Consider the following 17,216-nt stretch of genomic DNA (forward strand, 5'->3'; position numbering starts at 1 on the left):
GGATATCTGCCCTTGGCATGGGGGTGGGGTCTGACGCAGTCAGAAAGCAATGCCACGACGTCCCCTCATTCGTTTATTCGCCCCTTTCCACTCAGTACAGATCCACTGACAGCAGCTGCTCCAGGCACTGGACTGCAGCAGGGTCTCTCAGGATACAGACCTCCAGACCCAATTTCCCATAACCTTCCTCTTCTAAACACCTTGGGGGCAAAGCCAAGAAGGAAGACCCATCTAGATGTATGACAGGGATACGGGAGAGAAAGGAAACACTACAACCAGAACTGCAAATGAAAAGTGGGAAGCCAGTAGCCCACTGGTTAGTGGCAATAATGGTATTGTCATTTTAACCCCACCCCATACCCTACATGTGTGCATATGCATGATATGCATGATATGGGATTCTCCTCTGTATGCTGTAAATATCATTGGTTAATAAAGGAACTGTTTTGTGCCTATAGCAGAGCTATAGGGGAACAGAGCTAGGCAGGGAAAACTAAACTGAATGCTAGGAGAAAGGAGGCAGAGTCAGAGAGAAGCCATGTAGCCCTGCAGAAAACAGATGCTGAAACTTTGGCAGGTAAGCCACAGCCACGTGGCAATACACAGATTAATAGAAATGGGTTAAATTAATATGTAAGAGTTAGCCAATAAGAAGCTAGAGCTAATGGGCCAAGCAATGATTTAATTAATACAGTTTCTGTGTGATTATTTCGGGGCTAAGCGGCTGGGAACCAACAAACAGCGTCCTCCAACAAATTGGCACGCCAGCGTGTGCTATCTAAATCCACATAAAACCTGAGAGGGCTTAGAAAGGAATTCTAGACACTAAAAAACAAAGTTTAGCCACATTTATTTTCCTGAATGGGCTTTGCTTGCTAACAGCATGCTGTGGCTCCTTTAAGAGAGGTTTTCCTGACTCAGCAGTAGCAGAAAAAAAAGCCACACTGTTTTAAAATGCCAGCTTTCTGGGCCATGATGCCAGCGCCACCTCTGGCTCTTTCAGGAGGCAGAGCATTTAAATGGTGTTTGTGAGCAACGTGCTACAACTTGATTAATGACAACATAGACCTGCTGTGTGCCTAAAACTGGGACAATATACATGGCTCTCAGAGGCAGAGAACAGCTCCTCCACGCAGAACTGGGCAGGGCAAGCAGGTAGTGCCATATATACCCTAGTAATGCCACTATTTAGATTTTTAATAAGTGTTCAGCATTTTGAGAAGCAGTCCTGGTCAGAAAATAATTATAAATACACAATAAAGACAAATTCAGATGCAAAAGACCTCTACATGGGTCACAATATTGGATAAATGTACATAGGCTTGGGAGAGAGAATAAAAAGAATATAGACAGTTATAAAAGTCTTTAAAGAGACAGAGTACACACAGTCATAGATTAAAAGGAGTAAAGAAAGAAAAAGCCAACTAAAGATAGCATATACACAAAGAGTCTGGATTATATATATTGTTGTGTTTTCTTTGAATTTTTTGACTGCAGAGTGACACTGATACTGGGGACTGCTAAACCAAGCCAACATATATATTTTAAAGGTATCTTTTTTTCCTTTTTTTAATTGAGCTCTACATTTTTCTCTGCTCCCCTCCCTGCCTCTCCCATTTCTCCTTCAACCCTCCCCCAAGGTCCCCATGCTCCCAATTTACTCAGGAGAACTTGTCTTTTTATACTTTCTACTTTCCATGTAGATTATATCTATTAAGTCTCTCTTAGTGTCCTCATTGTTGTCTAAGTTATCTGGGATTGTGGTTTGTAGGCTGGCTTTCTTCGCTTTATGTTTAAAAACCACCTATGAGTGAGTACATGTGATAATTGTCTTTCTGTGTCTGGGTTACCTCACTCAAAATAATGTTTTCTAGCTCCATCCATTTTCCTGAAAAATTCAAGATGTCATTATTTTTTTCTGCTGTGTAGTACTCTATTGTGTAAATGTACCACATTTTCCTTACCCATTCTTCAGTTGAGGGGCATTTAGGTTGTTTCCAGGTTCTGGCTATGACAAAGCTACTATGAACATAGTTGAGCACATGTCCCTGTGGCACGATTGAGCATCCTTAAAGGTATCTTGAATTCAAAATATGGGTCTAAGGATATGTTGCTTTGGGAAAGAGGTTTTTCTTTTGTTTCCATAGAGGATGAGAACCTCTGAAATAATTCCAGACTAATGTGGTTTGATGTACCAAGACCCTCTAAAAGGTCACTGTGAACACCCCCAAAAACTACTTCGCCCAACAAAGAGCAATAAGCAGTTTGGAGAAGAACTACGCCCATATTCCCAAATATTATTTATAAATGCTGGCTTACATTTAAAGAGGGATATGATACAGAGATTTGCATTGGTATGGATTTTGGTTTATTGATACAAATTTAAGTCAATTTTGTTATATATGTATATGTATATTTCTGCTCTTGATTAAGGTATTTTGTTTGTGCAGCTCTATATATACATTACATTTTTAAATGAGTTTCTGTGCCATGTGTTCTTCATACATTTCCCATGTTTAAATGACTTTCCATGGATGGTGTTTATCATCCCCATTCAACAAATGAAGAAACACAAATTCAAAGAGGTGAAGTACTTACCATAGTCCTGATGACTAAAGTCTTGGAATCACAAAGAAACTATGACAGGTGACACCAAACTGTCCCCATGATTCCAAACTCCCTGTGCTCAACCCTTATTTACCTGTCTCACTAAATAGGGATGATCTGCGAGACTAGCTGAATATTGTGGGAAGGGAAGGCCTGGATTCCAAGGCCAGATCATAGTCATTATGGCTTCTACCTTGCTTTTAAGTCACTTTTAAGGAAAGTCACCATTCCACAAAAACACTGTCACACCATGAGAACCTTAAAGCAGCCTTATGGAAGGTTCTACATGACAACATCCAGGACTAACTTACCAGATGTCATGGGAGGGCCACAGTGAAGGCAGGTCTCCAGACCTATCCACACCCTCAGCTGACTGCAGCCTCCTATAAGCTCCTGAATCATGACCAGCCAGGCCACGGATCACAGTCTACCTGGTAGCTTGTCACATAGCAACACAGAACTGACATGGCAACCTTGGGATTTCTTTAGTACACAAAAGGAAGCCAGTGACAGCAGGTATATCAGGGGGCAGCTGAGAGAAGCCAATGCAAACCCCACCCAAGGTGCCTGTCCTGTCCTAGAGCCCACATTCACCCCATACCACCCAAAAACAGGCCACATCAGCACCTATCCAGCTATAAGCCTGCACACAGGCAATGAGCCACTGCGTATCAGAACAGGGACACAGAGGCAAGGCTCTGAGTGGGCAGGGCCCTGAGTACCACTTACCACAGGGACCTGCCTTCCTAGCAGCATCAGAAACTCAAGGACCCACGTGCTGGGTCCTTCATGGGGTTTCAGGTCTCTCCTATCTCCTCACTTCTGCCAAAGTCCCAATGACACACCTGTGTGCATGAAAATCTCACTGCTTGGGGCATTGTTTCAGAAGCAGTGATGGATATCCTCCCAAAATGTCTGAATCTCTCCATACATGTGGCTAGACAGAAGCCCTGCCGAGTGCTCTTTTATTAAGTCATGTTTTCCAACTCCACATTAACAAGTATGGTATCAGCAGACAGCATGATAATAATTCCCTAATGTTGGGAGGAGGACATGGAGGAAGCAGAGATCTAGGGCCACTAGCAAAATGGCCAACAAGGAGAAACAGCTGATGCCCTGCTTCCAGGGAAACCCCAGAAGTGCAGTCACCATCTCAAACCCAGTCAGCACTGGGGAAGATCAGGAACTATTTCCTGGACCCATGAGCCCTGATACCAAATCTACATCCACACCAGCAAAGCGGAAGCCTTGTGCTATGCAGTAGTAGGCACTCAGATGGGGGTGAGTCAAGTCCTGGCTACACTGTCCATGGCCACAATTATTTGTATTATCTATATGGGGCTGAATTCAGAGTAATCTTAGTCAATCACCAGATGAGAGCAAACCTTCAAATGCCTTGGTATTTCACAAAGCCCTCGACCATTGGTTTTAAAATCTGCTGCTGAGGTTCTCATCTCTGATTCTAGAGGACTCCATCTGAGCACATCAGTCATTTTCCAGCCCAGGCACATGGGCATTGCTATTCGTTGTCGTTCTGTGCACAGTAAGGCCTAAAAGGCACTGTCCACAGGGCTGCTGACCTGCTAGGAGCCCAGCTCACTCAGTGCCCATCCATCTCTCACACACTGGCCTCTGCTTCCTGGGAAGTCTGACCTATATCGCACAACTGCCTTATTCATGCCCTTCCCACTCTGGGGTGGTCCTACCACCACACGGCAGGCATCCCCAGAAGGAAAAATTCCAGTTTTCAGTCTGCTGGCAGTCACAGCAGCAGCAAAGAAGCGGGGACAGCTCCTGGCTCCCGTCAACCACTGTTGAACAATGAGAAAGGGGCTTTTAGGGAACTTTTAGGGAACTTGTGATAGGCGTTAGCAGCTCAAGCCTGGGGTTGTTCCAGGTAATTCAGAGCAGCTGGCTGTGGCTCTTCACTCTGGTGAACCTGGTTGACTTTTGTGAAATAGTACCAACTGGGTTCCAGGCCCAACCCAGAGATGCAGATTCAGGTCCAGGGGTGATAGTCTGGGAACCCCATACTTTGACAGCTGCCCTAGCGATTCTGAGACTTACACCTCATATATATAATTTTGAGACTGAGTTTCTCTGTAACTTTGGAGCCTCTCCTAGAACTAGCTCTTGTAGACCAGGCTGGTCTCAAACTTACAGAGATCCACCTGCCTCTGCCTCCTGAGTACTGGGATTAAAGGCATGTGCCACCAATGCCTGGCCCCAAAATAAAATTTTAAAGGAAAACGCAATGCACTTTAATGTCTGGGAACAACCTTAAGATGTTACCATTACTTCACAGTCAGCCAGTAGTATGGATTTTTCCTGTGTTGTGGGAGGGCTGGGCTTGAGGTTGGCCTAGACAGTTTGGCTCCATTAAGACATGCAATCACTGTAAAGCTAGGTATACTCTAATCCACACCATAGCTGCAGCAGGCCCTTCTGAGCTGTCTCCCTGCCTGCACTTCACCCCAAGGCATATCAGCACTGTCTGCTCATCTTGACCACAGTCCCTTGGCCACATGACTAAACTGAGCTAGACAGACAACTGTGTTGTCAGTCTAGAAAGCTGTAAATGCAGAGTTTTGGGGGAGGTCAAATTGGGCCACATGTGCAGATGGAGAGGAAGGAAGAGAGGAAGCAGAAGCTAACGGCAGGGACACCCACACCCAGTAGCTCTCTCTATATATGGACCCTGGAGGAAAGTTCTCATTGCCCTTCACCTTTCTGAAGTGGACTTGTGTTACTTGCTAGCAAAAAAAAAAAAAAAAGGAACTCTGGTTAAAATAATTAAAACCTTACCAACTCGAGGATGTCACCAGAAATTTTCATTTCTGAAGACCCACATTGACTCTTCCCCCCTCTATCACTTCTAAAAATGCACATATGCTTTTACTATAAACATGCAAGGGTTTGCTGTGGCAACTAGTTTCAGGGCAGAAGCAAGGCAGCCACCAGGATGTGGGATCAGCATGAAGAAAGCTCTGTACCCAACAGCAAGTGCTCAGCCAAGACAGCCTGGGGCAAGAAGGACAAGGAAATGTGCTGCCCAGTAGAGACTGGGCACCAAACCGTCTGCCCTGCCAGACTGGGCCAGATGGTGGCTTTCTCAGCAGAACCCAAATTTCTGACTCAAAATGGACTCATGTGACTCTGTGAGGCTCCAGAGGACCATTCCTCCCGAGCCCTAGCCATCTGCAGTACATGGCGATGGTACAAACCTCCGGCTGGATGGCTTTGAACACAGGGATGTCCATCAATGTGATCTGACTCTACAAGAGAACAGAGATACCGGGTTAGAGGCTTTTAAACTGATACTGAAACACAGAAGGTTTAGTATTCATAGGGTACCATGTGATGTCTGGACACACGTGTATGATATGTCACATTTAAATCAGGTTAGATATATCTGTCTTCTCAGTTATAACTTCTTCCTGATAAAACATTCAAACTCCTCCATGCTTTCTGCAGTACACAGCTCATCCTCTGTATTAACACAGACTGGAACTTCTTTCTCCACTGTTCGGTCCCCCTCCTGACCCTCCCACCCTCCCAGATGCCCACACCCAGGCTCAGGAAACCACCTTTCCTCACTAGCTTCCATGAGACTAACCTTTCTATATGCCACATACGAGGGAGACCATGTGGCACATGTCTTTCTAAAGCCTGGCTTGCTTCACTTACCAGAATATTCTATGGTTCCAACAGTGTTATCTCAACTGACATGGTTTCATTCTTTTTTACGACTGAATAATAACGCACTACCTGTATGCGCCCCATTTTCCTTATTCATACATAGGTTTACCAACGTAGTTTGTTTCCACGTCTTGGCTATTGTGGACAGGCCTACAATAAACACAAGTATGGACTTCACGTGTTCTGGAGATACACCCTTTGCTGGGCTGCTGGTTCATACACTGGGAGCATCTTCACTGCTTTCTGTGACAGCAGCAGAACACACAGGTGTCCTTTTCTCTGCATCTTACTATCTCTCAATTTTTTGGTAACAGTCATTTTCCCTGGAGTTAATGAGAGTGAGAGTATTTGAGTTGCCTTTTCCTGATGACTTCTGGGCATCCTTCCATGTCCCCCAGCCACCTACATGCCTTCTCTGGGAAAGCCCACCAGGTCCGTTATGAATCTCACTTTGGGCTTTTTGCTGGAGAGCTTTCTGAAGTTCCTTATATATTCTGAATCTTAACCCTCGTGGTGAATGCATAGCTTGCAAATATTCTCTCCCACCCTTGTGGGCCATTCCTTCATCCTGCTGAATGCTTCCTTTGCTGGGCAGTCTTTGTGTCTGACAGAACCCCATTAGTCCATTACTAACTTCATGTCTTGCCCTTTCCAACCCCTTAGAGCAGTGGTTCTCAACCTCCCTAATGCTACAGCCCTTTAACACAGTTCCTCATGTTGTAATGATCCCCCACGACATTATTTCATTGCTACTTCATAACTGTAATTTTGCTATTGCTACAAATTGTAATGTAAATATCTGATATGCAGGTTATTTAATATATGACCCACAGGTTGAGAACCACTGACCTAAAAGCATCCCCTGTCATGTCTCCACCCCTGCCATTTCTTCTACTACTTTCAGTTTCAAGTCATCTTAATTGAGTTGGATTTTACTGATGGTGAGAGAAATAAATTTCTGTGCTATCTTTCCTACCACATCCCTCCTCATAGATCCAAGTCCAAGCCCTTCTCTTTGAAAACAAAATGAACTTCCAACCTCAGAGTTGATCACAGTCATTTGGAAGATGAGGCATGGCGTAAGAAAAACATTTTAGTTTGGAAATGCTTACGCTACTTGGGTTTTTGTTTCAAGTATGACTTACCTAATTTAAAAAGGTTGTAGATACACTATTTTAAAACTTGTATGATAGAGACAGCATCTATTACTCAGATTTAAATAAATAGTAGCATATATAGACTTCTCTTCTGAAGCCTCTACCTCCCCAAAATTACATGGTAGAGAGCTATTCGAGATGTGTCCACAGACCCCATATGAGGTCTTTTTTTTTTTAAGACTTATTTATTAATTATGTATACAGGGTTCTTCCTGCATGTATCCCTTCAGGCCAGAAGAGGTAACTGGATCTCATTACAGATGGTTGTGAGCCACCATGTGGTTGTTGGGAATTGAACTCAGAACCTCTGGAAGAACAGGCAGTGCTCTTAACCTCTGAGCCATCTCTCCAGTCCCCCATATGAGGTCTTGAACTGCTTATTATCCCACGAGCCATCAGTGAGACCAGAGCAGAAGTTAAGCGGTAGCTCTGAGAACCTGTAGAAGTATGGCATGGCTACAACAGTCCTACTGCCCTCTCTTCTGTGCTACTCTTGCAGAGTGGAAAGAAAAGAAGAGGGTCCTCCCAGAGCAGCAGACAGACTGATTTCACTAACGGGGCCAAAAGTTCATCTAGGGACCAGGGAAAGGCGTCACTCATAACAATTCTTCGGGCCAAGGTAACTTCATTACTTACTCGCCTTTGTGTGTCACATTGGAACCAGGTGTCAATTACCACCTGCCTCTGAGACAGGCCGGGAAGAGGAGCCATGGGCTTTTGCAACACATGGTCTATTGAACCTGTCCAGTGAGACACATTCAGATCTTGCAGTCTACAGGGCAGAAATTCAAAATAAGAGATAAAAAAATGTCCAATGTGACAAATACATCATTGTGTGTGTGCACATATCGAGGGGTAATGGAAAATGCACTAATGCAACCACAGAGACGGGGCTCTTGAACGACCGCGTGAATGCAGTCCGGAGCCTGGACAGAAGGCCCACTGCCTTGGCTGGACATTCACATGCCAAAGTTGTTCTAGAGAAGAGGAAACAGAAGCTGTTACACTGTGTTACCAAAAAGCCTTATATCAAGACAACACTGGAGGAAAAAAATGGCAACACATAAAGTATGTTACCTGTAACCATAGCTGGGGTACAGGCACAGAACTATGGCCAGCTCCTGGCACAATTCCAAGGTGCTCTGCAGCCACTGGGCTGCTAAAAAGCACAGAACACAGACCAAAGCATAGCATCCTCAGAGTCTAATGGGAGGGAAATGGGTAGAGATTTGTACAGTGGGCATGCTGTTCCTCCCAGGGCACAGGGGGAATGTTGCCACTAATGGAAGCTTGGCATCAAGAATAATAAGGCACCAGATGAAAATCCTAGCTCTTGTGCTTTCCCCTTGGTGGCAATGGGTGTGTGACAGCTGCACACCCTGTCCTTGTGATCCGGGTAGAGTGGCTTGTAATAGTGCTGCAAGCCCACATAACACAAAGCTCCATCCTGGGCAGTGCAAACAATTGTGACCTTTGCTGCTATATATCCCCCGAGCTTGTTAGCCACCACATGCTGCCACACCTGGATCAACTGCGGATCAACACAAGAGCAGAAAGGCCTTTGAAAACAGGAGATTTGAGCCAACAGCTCAGGGCATCTTGGTTCCATCTCTCATGTGGTTCCAGTTCATGTCCCTCCAGTCTGCTGGGAACTAGGAGTGTGTGGAATGACACTTAAGAGAAGAGCCCAAATCCAGCTGGTGAAACAATAAGATATTCTCCCCCTTTCACCCCAGAATTTCCAGGGGAGCTACTGCAATGATGACATATCAGCCAAGCTTCTTTGAATGGTCTCAGTTTCACATCCTGATCCCAGCTCAGGCTGTCAGTCAGAAACAGTGTGCAGATGTTCTCAAGACACATCAGTGGCTGTAGAGACAGGCTGATGTGGTAAAGTGCTTGCTGTTCAACCTGAGCCTGGATCCCCAGCATGCTCAGAAAATGCTGGGTACGACAGTCTGTGTCTTTAATCCTAGTGCTGGGAGGCAGAGACAGTGAGATCCCTGGAGCTCCCTGGCCAGCAGTCCAGTCTAGTTGTGAGTCCCAGGCCAGAGAGAAATCCTGTCTCAAAATGTAAGATGGAGAGCAATAGGGAAGGACACCCAGCATTGACTTCTGGCCTCCATATATACCCATGTACACCACGTGCACATGTACACACAAAGGGGGAGAAACCACACACCAAGAGCGCTGGTCCCAGGATGGGGGGCTGTCTGTTCCTAACATAAAGAAGGTTTTTCAGAGACCCACATCCATTTTTGCCTCTCGGCTCTCATCAGAAAGGATGCAAAGTCTCTAGCAAGACAAATATCCAAGTAAAACTCAGCAGGTCACCAATGTCACAATACTTTACTACCACACCAAACTTGCTCAAAGGCTGCTGCTGAGCAACCCATCCCCCAGGGTATGAAGGCTCCAGAGCTGTCAGTTACTCTCAAAGGGCAGGGTGGAGGGGTGGGGGTGGCACATGCTAGGGGCCTACAAGGTGAGGTCAGGTCCCATTCCCCACTTGCTTCCAGGTACTAATTCACCCAGGAGAGCTTGAGCAGGGAGCACTAGTCAAACCTCAGAGTCACTAGGCCATGCCTGCTATGCTTTTCTCCATCCCTAAAAACCTGGGCCACTCAACACTGAGCCAGGCTTTGAAGAGAAACGGTGAGTCACTACATACTGTATGACATCTCTGCAGGGATGAATGCTACAGCCTGGAAGGGGCCTATCAGAGCACTGTACATCTCCCGCACCCCCAAGAAAAAATGGGTATTATGTCGTTAAGAGAAGCTAATTGGTTAGCTAAAGGGAAAAATGTTTTTGTTTATGATGAATATACATATTCCTAGCAGTGCCACACCAAATCCTTACATCCTAGCCAGAGCTTTCATGTAAGGCTTTCCCAAGAAAGCAAACAGAAGTTGTTGGTTAATGTTGTATTGTGTTATATAAGGTACCTGAAAGTCTGCCATTAGATCCCTTTGCCGATGAGCAGCCGCAAGCACTCAAAGGACACTAAGCCGTCAGTTCCAAAGGTACTCCTGAGTTAAGATTAGCTCACAAGGGAGGCCACAAGCCATGAGAGACATGACCAGAACCACAACCAGAAACATGAGATCCGTGGCCAGAGGCACAAAAGCTACAATGAGAGTGCTCCTAAAGCCACAACGAAACTATGGGAGACATAGGAGGCCACATACCACAACCACAAAAGTCCCCAACTACAGCCACTGAAGCCATGACCAGGACACAGGAATAATAAACACAGCCATGGGAGGTCATGACCACAGTCAAGACAAGAGCCATGGAAGCTATAACCCAGAGCCACAGGAACCCATGACCAGAATCATGAGAGCTATGTATGACCATAGCCACAGGAGCCACAACCAGTGCCACAAGAGTCATGACCAGAGATAAGGGAGGCCATGACAAGAACCACAGAAGGCCACAATGAGCCAGAGAGAGCTACAAACAGGCCATGACCAATATTTGAGAAACCTCGAATTCTCAGAATGGGAATACAGACTCTACAAAAAGAAGCTGCTGGCTGGCAGTCAGAGCCATATAGATAGTAATGATCCACCTGTAGTTGGCATAGAGCCTCTGTACCATGGGGACCAGGAAGAAGAAGGAGGAAGAATGGGAAGGGGAAGAAGGAGGGAGGAGAGAAAGAGAGAATGTCAGGGACTAGTCATAGCTCTGCAGAGAAACACGGCCCTGGAACAGTGCTCAGAGTGAGGTTTGAAGTCACCCCAGAGCCAATATTCCCCTCCCTAACAAAACCCCAAGAGAGGAAAACATCATGGCAAATGAAAGGCCAGCTCTGCCCCACCGAAGAATCATCCAGAAACCAAAGACAGGCTGAAGAAAAATAATATTGCCTATTGCTCTAGGAGATGGCACATAAACATGCAGAAGGTGGAAGCAAACAAGAAGGAGAAAAACGGAATCACAAATGCATGGTGTCTGCAGCCGAAAGTGTAGCGAGCAACATGGCTGGCTTTGTGATATGTGTCAGCAGCAGACCCAACCCTTTGCCAAATGTGCCTGTTTGTGTACTGTGTGTGCTTTGTAAACTGCACTGAGCTCTGCTCCTTCTCTTACTGTGCAGATGCACTCTAGGTCCCACCCAAGGCAGCCAATTATAAACCCAAAGCATTCTTTTCCATCACTTGCTCTCCTACTGTGAACATATGTGGTATTCCCAACCTGGGCAGAAACCTAGAGCAGTGACTCCCTCCACCACCCTGTAACAGAACCACCATCCACATCAGTTCCACGTCACTTACAGCAAACTCCTCGGGAGTCACTTTCAGAACGTCAAAGACGACAGCATCATAGCTCTTGCTGGCATAGTCGCAGCTCTGGCCCTCCAGAGAGTCTGAGCTGCTGCTGCCCTGTGGAGAAGGCAAAGAGAAATACCACCTAACTGGTCTGGCCTGAGGTTGCTGCCACCCAAAACCTCCCCAGAATGGAGACAGAGTGACAGGCTCACGGGATGAAAGGTGCCTGCTGCTATCACGTTGTTCCACGCTAATTTCTAGAGCACTTCCCACACCATCTCAGTCCTCACGGTTCTCTACATGTACATGGCAGTGTTCCCATTTTACAGGTCAACAAGCAGAGTTGACAGTGTTTCTCCACGGTTCCTTTCCCATAAAGCTGAAAGCCGGAATGTGAAGCTTGCTATCTGAACCCCCAAAATGACCTTGGACCACTATCCCTAACAGCTTCTGGCCAGCATTGTAACGACAGGGGAGAGTCCAACACCAGAGCTGCAGTGTAGCTCAGTACAGAACACTCACCAAGCATGCTCAAGGCCCAATTCTGTCCCCAGCACCCAAAAGAGAGAGAAGAACCCTAGCCTAATTCTCCCTCACAACGGCCTCCAGACTCAGGGACCCGAGGAGATCATCCCTTTTGTTGACTTTGTTTTTTCATTTTTAAAGATTTTGTTTCATTTATGCATATGCATGTGTGCCATGTGTGCACAAGGTACCCAAAGAAGCCACAAAAGGACACTGGATCTCCTGGAGCTGGAGTTATAGGTTGTGGTACTGGGAATCAAACTCTGCAACAGCAGCCAGTACTCTTAACTTCGGAGCTCTCTCTCAGGTCACCTTTTCTCTGTCTGGCTGGTTAGTGCAGGTCACTGTAACACAAATGATGAAGCTGGCTCTGGAGGTATAACACACACACAGAGCTGGCTTGTGAGCTGAGAGCTAACTGCTGAGCTTCAGAGACTGTTGGGGAGAATTCCTCATGTAAGGGTCACTGAGTCCTGCGTGTATGGACGGGGCCTCCCACAGGGAAACAAGCAGAAACCCAAATTGGATGGAGTTCATAAAGCCCACCCCTCTTGAAGGTACCAAAATGCTGGACACACCTTTTCTTTAATATGACTGCATTTCATCACGCTCTACTTGGACACTCCATCAGGCTCACCACCCAAACCTGTGCCTGTCCATAAGTGGTTTTATCCATCTCTACTCATGGAGGAGTCTGTGGTTTCTGTCCATTCCTCCATCTTAGAGTAGGGGGTGAAGGAATCTACTTTTGCTAATTTCTTTTTATTTTACTTTCTATCTGGGGAAATGTTGCAGTCTTACTGGAAACTAGGGTGTTTTTATAGGTCACGGAAGAAAGCTAATAATTATGACAGTGTGAGGTCAGGAAGTGGAGCAGAAATGCAAGCGGCCCACCTCATGCCTGGGCCTGAGGTGTCTATAGGTGAGGCTCCCACACTGAAACTCCACGTGGTCTCAGAAGGTAAGAGACCATGCTGGCTCTGCAGGCACACAGGCCCGCATAGAATGCCAGCCTCATATCAGCTGCCACCTGATCTCAGGCACTGACATCATTTTGCTGTGTCTCATCAGGTACAAAACTGTATTATTAAATACCATATTCCAGAGTAGCAACACCAGTTCCCAAACAAACCCAAATCACCCCGCTTTCAGAACCTACCACCACAACTTCCTCCCTCCCCAGGACATGCTGGCTCAGGGGCTGGGATGTCAGCCACCTGCCCAGAAGTGGGAACCAGTTTCTTCTCCTCTTTGTGCTTTGGGTTCCTCAACTACAAGTTGACAAAGGGGTGCATACCAAAAATAGAGAGAGCTGGGTGTGTATGGATGTGTGTCATTCCGTCACCACATTGCTAAGTACTTCAAGTTTCATGTATGCACTCATTCCAAACATACTTTGGTACTTACAGCCACATACATGGAGGCCCTGAGCAATATCAAAATCTGCACTGCATAAAATCGCCTAGCATAGAATTATGTGTGTTGTCCCACATATTCTGAATCCTCTCTGGATGGCTAATGCCTATTACAAAATAAATGCTGTGCAAAGAGTCACTGGTGCTGTTCAGAGAAAAATGAACCAACAGTCTGCACATACTTGGTGCAGGAGTAAGTTTTTGTTAAACATTTTTGATGCATGGTTGGTGGGTCCCCTGCACAGAGGGCCAAACATGCACAGGGTAGCTGTGAGTATACACATCTATGTATGCGTGCATACATACATACACAGGCCAGAGAAGAAGACTATTTTACTTGAGAAGGAGTGTAAGTTACAGATACAAACAGAAGTCTGGTTCCTCTAGTTGGATGTAAGGCCTTAGCGCATTGCTGCAACACCCCAAGCCCTCAGGTAAGGGTACTTATTGAATCAAAAGTTGTCCCAAACTATTTGCTGGCAATGGTGACAGTAGCAACAAGGATGACTCCGAATTAACTACTCTGGTCTCCTAGGAAATTTTAAAAGGCATCGATGAGACTGGAGAGATGGTTCAGTGGTTAAGTGTACAGACTGCTCTTCCAGAGAGCAGGGCCTGAGTTCAGTTCCCAGCACCCACACCAGGAGACTCACCATCACCAGTAACTCCAGCTCCAGGGGGATCTGATGCCCTCTTTTGGCCTCCATGAGCACTGTACTCATATGAACATAAACATATAATTTAAGAAGAAAATTTTTTAAAATGTATTTAAAGGCGTTTATAAATGTGGTTTCAAGACTAAAAATAAAATCAAATTTCTTTTAAAAGACTGATAAGAAACTAATTCCTATGACCTTTGGTTAGTTAATCTGAGGTCAAATTTCAAAACTCCTTGTGGGATGCTCAGACCCAACCCTGTTTTACCAGCATCTCTGAGGAGCCAGCACTACATCTAGACACAGAGGTACTAGCCTCAGATGACATTCCTCCTTCTGTGTGTCTGTACCATTATTGAGCTGGGAAAGCAAATCCCAGACCTCATGCAGAGTCCCTGCCTAGGCCACGCAGACCACCAGTCCTTACAGCCGGTTCCTAAGAAGCAAGGTAAATAAGTTCCATGGCCAGCTGGACTGGCGTCTGTCTGACCTCATTTTGGAACACATGGCTTATTTATAATCAACAACAGTTTTTCCTGGGAAAAGTCTGATCCCTTCTTGCCACCAAAATGGAATGTAACACTTGCCATGGCTGGACTGGAGAGAACAACTTCAGAAAACATCACCATCCACACGGCTGATAGGCTCCCAAACCTCCTGCCTGGAGTGGCAGGCCCTCAGAAGACCTGTATTCATGGCCAGGGCCCCATGTATGGACCTCTCTCCTGGTACCCTCCCACAGCCTACATACCTGTGGAGTGGCGGAGGTGACTAACACGCTAGCCATCAGACCATTCCTCTTGTACATAGTCTCCAGGCCTCAGGGAGCTTCGGTGCCACCTCTGCTGGTGACATAACCTGCCTGCAAGGCAAAGGAACCCATAAAAACCTACCCTGAACCCACAGAACCACACCAGCCTCCAAAAGATCACCCAGAGACCTGAAAAGAAAGGTGTGAGCTGGTATCCTTCAAGCTCAGGCTGGCCCATAGAACCTGGGTACCTGCTTCCCTCCGTGGAACATGGTGAGCCTGTGCCATTACTGAGCTCATACACCTAGATAATGCTAGATTAATTGCCAATGTTTAACAGCTGTATGAATTCTGCTCCTTGACTCTTGTGGCAGCAATGAACCCACATTCCTGCCCAGTCATCCCACCCCTTGCAGCAGATCACTGGGTCCCACCTACACATCCATCCCAGGATGTACCTGGCCCTCACAGGCCCTAGGACATGTATTACAAAGAAGATGAAGGCTGATGAAGAAACTGGACACCATGCTGTGCCATCACAACCAATACCACAAAGTATTCACTAAGAGCCATGTGCTGGACTCCTCTACCTTATCGTCCCCTTCCACTATCCCACGAGAGGCCTTTAAGTCTTGCCCATTTACTATGAAGGGAAACTGAGGCACATAGAGGTGCATTTGCTTACTTTATCCAGTAGCAGTGTCACCTAAGACATCCTTGAATGTCAGGTCTGGCTATTCTGCCTGGACTGCTCATGTACACAGGCTCCAGAGAGCATCTGTCACCTCCTAGAACACCAAAAGCCACCAGCAGCTTCTCAGCAGAGAGTGGAGAAATGGAAGCTAACTGCAGTTGCCAGGGAACAGGGGGCTTTGAGCCGAGGTGGTAAAGGGGAGACAGGCAGGGAGACAGCAACAACAGAACCCATAGAAACTCCTGCGTGGCCAGTGAGAGCAGCCAGACTAGACCAAGCTGTTTACAGCAAGGCACTGAAAGATGGTGCAGCTGTCATCAGGGAAGAGACAGAGAGGTGGAAGAGGTCTGGGGGGACTTGACTCAGGACATGGTGATTCTGTGGAAGATGAGAAAAAGCCATCCTGAAGGGCTGGAAAGATGCTCGGAGGTTCAGAGCTCTGTCAGAGGGACTAGCACCCATCAGGTGGTTCACAACTGCCGTAATTCTAGTTCCAAGGATCCGATATCATGGGCCTCTGTGGGTGCACGCACACACGCGCACGTGCGCGCGCACACACACACACACTCACACACCACAGCTAATAAGGGGAAGGCCCCTAGGGAAACACAAAGCAGATCCAATACCATGGGCCTCCATGGGTACATACACACGTACACACACACACACAGAGTTAATAAGAGGAAAGCCCCTAAGGTAACACAAACCAGAACCACAAAGACACTACTTCATACCCAATAAGATAGCCAGAACCAGAAAAAAACAACAACAACAAAAACAGTCTATATCAAGTGACTGGGAGCTGGGGTGAAGCCTTCGTGCATTGTTGATGATACAACTGCCTCAGAATATAACTTGGCAGCTCTTGACTAGTTAGGACAACCCAGTGATCTGATCCCAGCATCTGCTGCAAAGGATGAGCACATCCCACAGACACACAGCAGCACTCCTATCGGCAAGAGCTGGAGCCAGGTCAGAGTCCATCATCCAGTGAACATCAAGGCAGTGTAACCTAGCCACACAGCATGCTCAAACCTCAAAATGTCATGCCAGTGGAAGAAGTCAGATGCAGAAGAATGTACAGTGTGATTCCATTTTAGGAAATTCCCAGAAATGGCAAATGTATAGGAATAAAGTGCCCATGGCAGGAGAAGCCTGCACACAGATACAGAGTACTTTTGAGGAGCAGAGAGTGTTCTAAATCTGGGCGATGACAAGTATAGTCCAGAAATGAGGGACCTGGGGCTGTAAAGCTGCCACACAATACATGAGAGGAAGTGCCCTCAGCTTCACAACAGGACCTCACCTGGCCTGCCTGCCATTCCCTTTGCAGTAATGGAGCGAACAGCATGATAAGCTGAGAAAGGAAATGTAGATGGGACCCAGAACCAAGGAAAACCCTCCATCAGAACCCCTGTGAAGGGCACAGGAGCTCCAG

At 46.5% G+C, this 17,216-nt stretch overlaps 1 protein-coding gene across 7 annotated transcripts in view; it reads right to left on the reverse strand.

The window, feature by feature from the left end:
- Positions 1–17,216, reverse strand: part of Ralgps1 (Ral GEF with PH domain and SH3 binding motif 1) — a 237,828-nt gene that overhangs the window by 189,163 nt on the left and 31,449 nt on the right. For 5 of the 7 annotated variants that reach the window (XR_005976336.1, XM_041674129.1, XM_041674124.1 and 2 more), the window contains 3 exons: positions 15,085–15,195; positions 11,744–11,851; positions 5,832–5,882 (listed from right to left, as the gene is read on the reverse strand). Coding sequence is in view for 6 of the 7 variants with exons in the window: in XM_041674129.1 (XP_041530063.1) it covers positions 5,832–5,882; positions 11,744–11,851; positions 15,085–15,141 (216 nt within the window). In the remaining variant the exon portion in view is untranslated. The remainder of the gene's footprint in view (positions 1–5,831; positions 5,883–11,743; positions 11,852–15,084; positions 15,196–17,216) is intronic. The other 2 variants (XM_041674127.1, XM_041674128.1) reach the window with 2 other exon arrangements.

The sequence above is a fragment of the Microtus oregoni genome, unplaced genomic scaffold (assembly GCF_018167655.1).
Source record: "Microtus oregoni isolate MIOR12 unplaced genomic scaffold, Mior012 000025F_ref0000491, whole genome shotgun sequence".
Lineage (NCBI taxonomy): Eukaryota > Metazoa > Chordata > Mammalia > Rodentia > Cricetidae > Microtus > Microtus oregoni.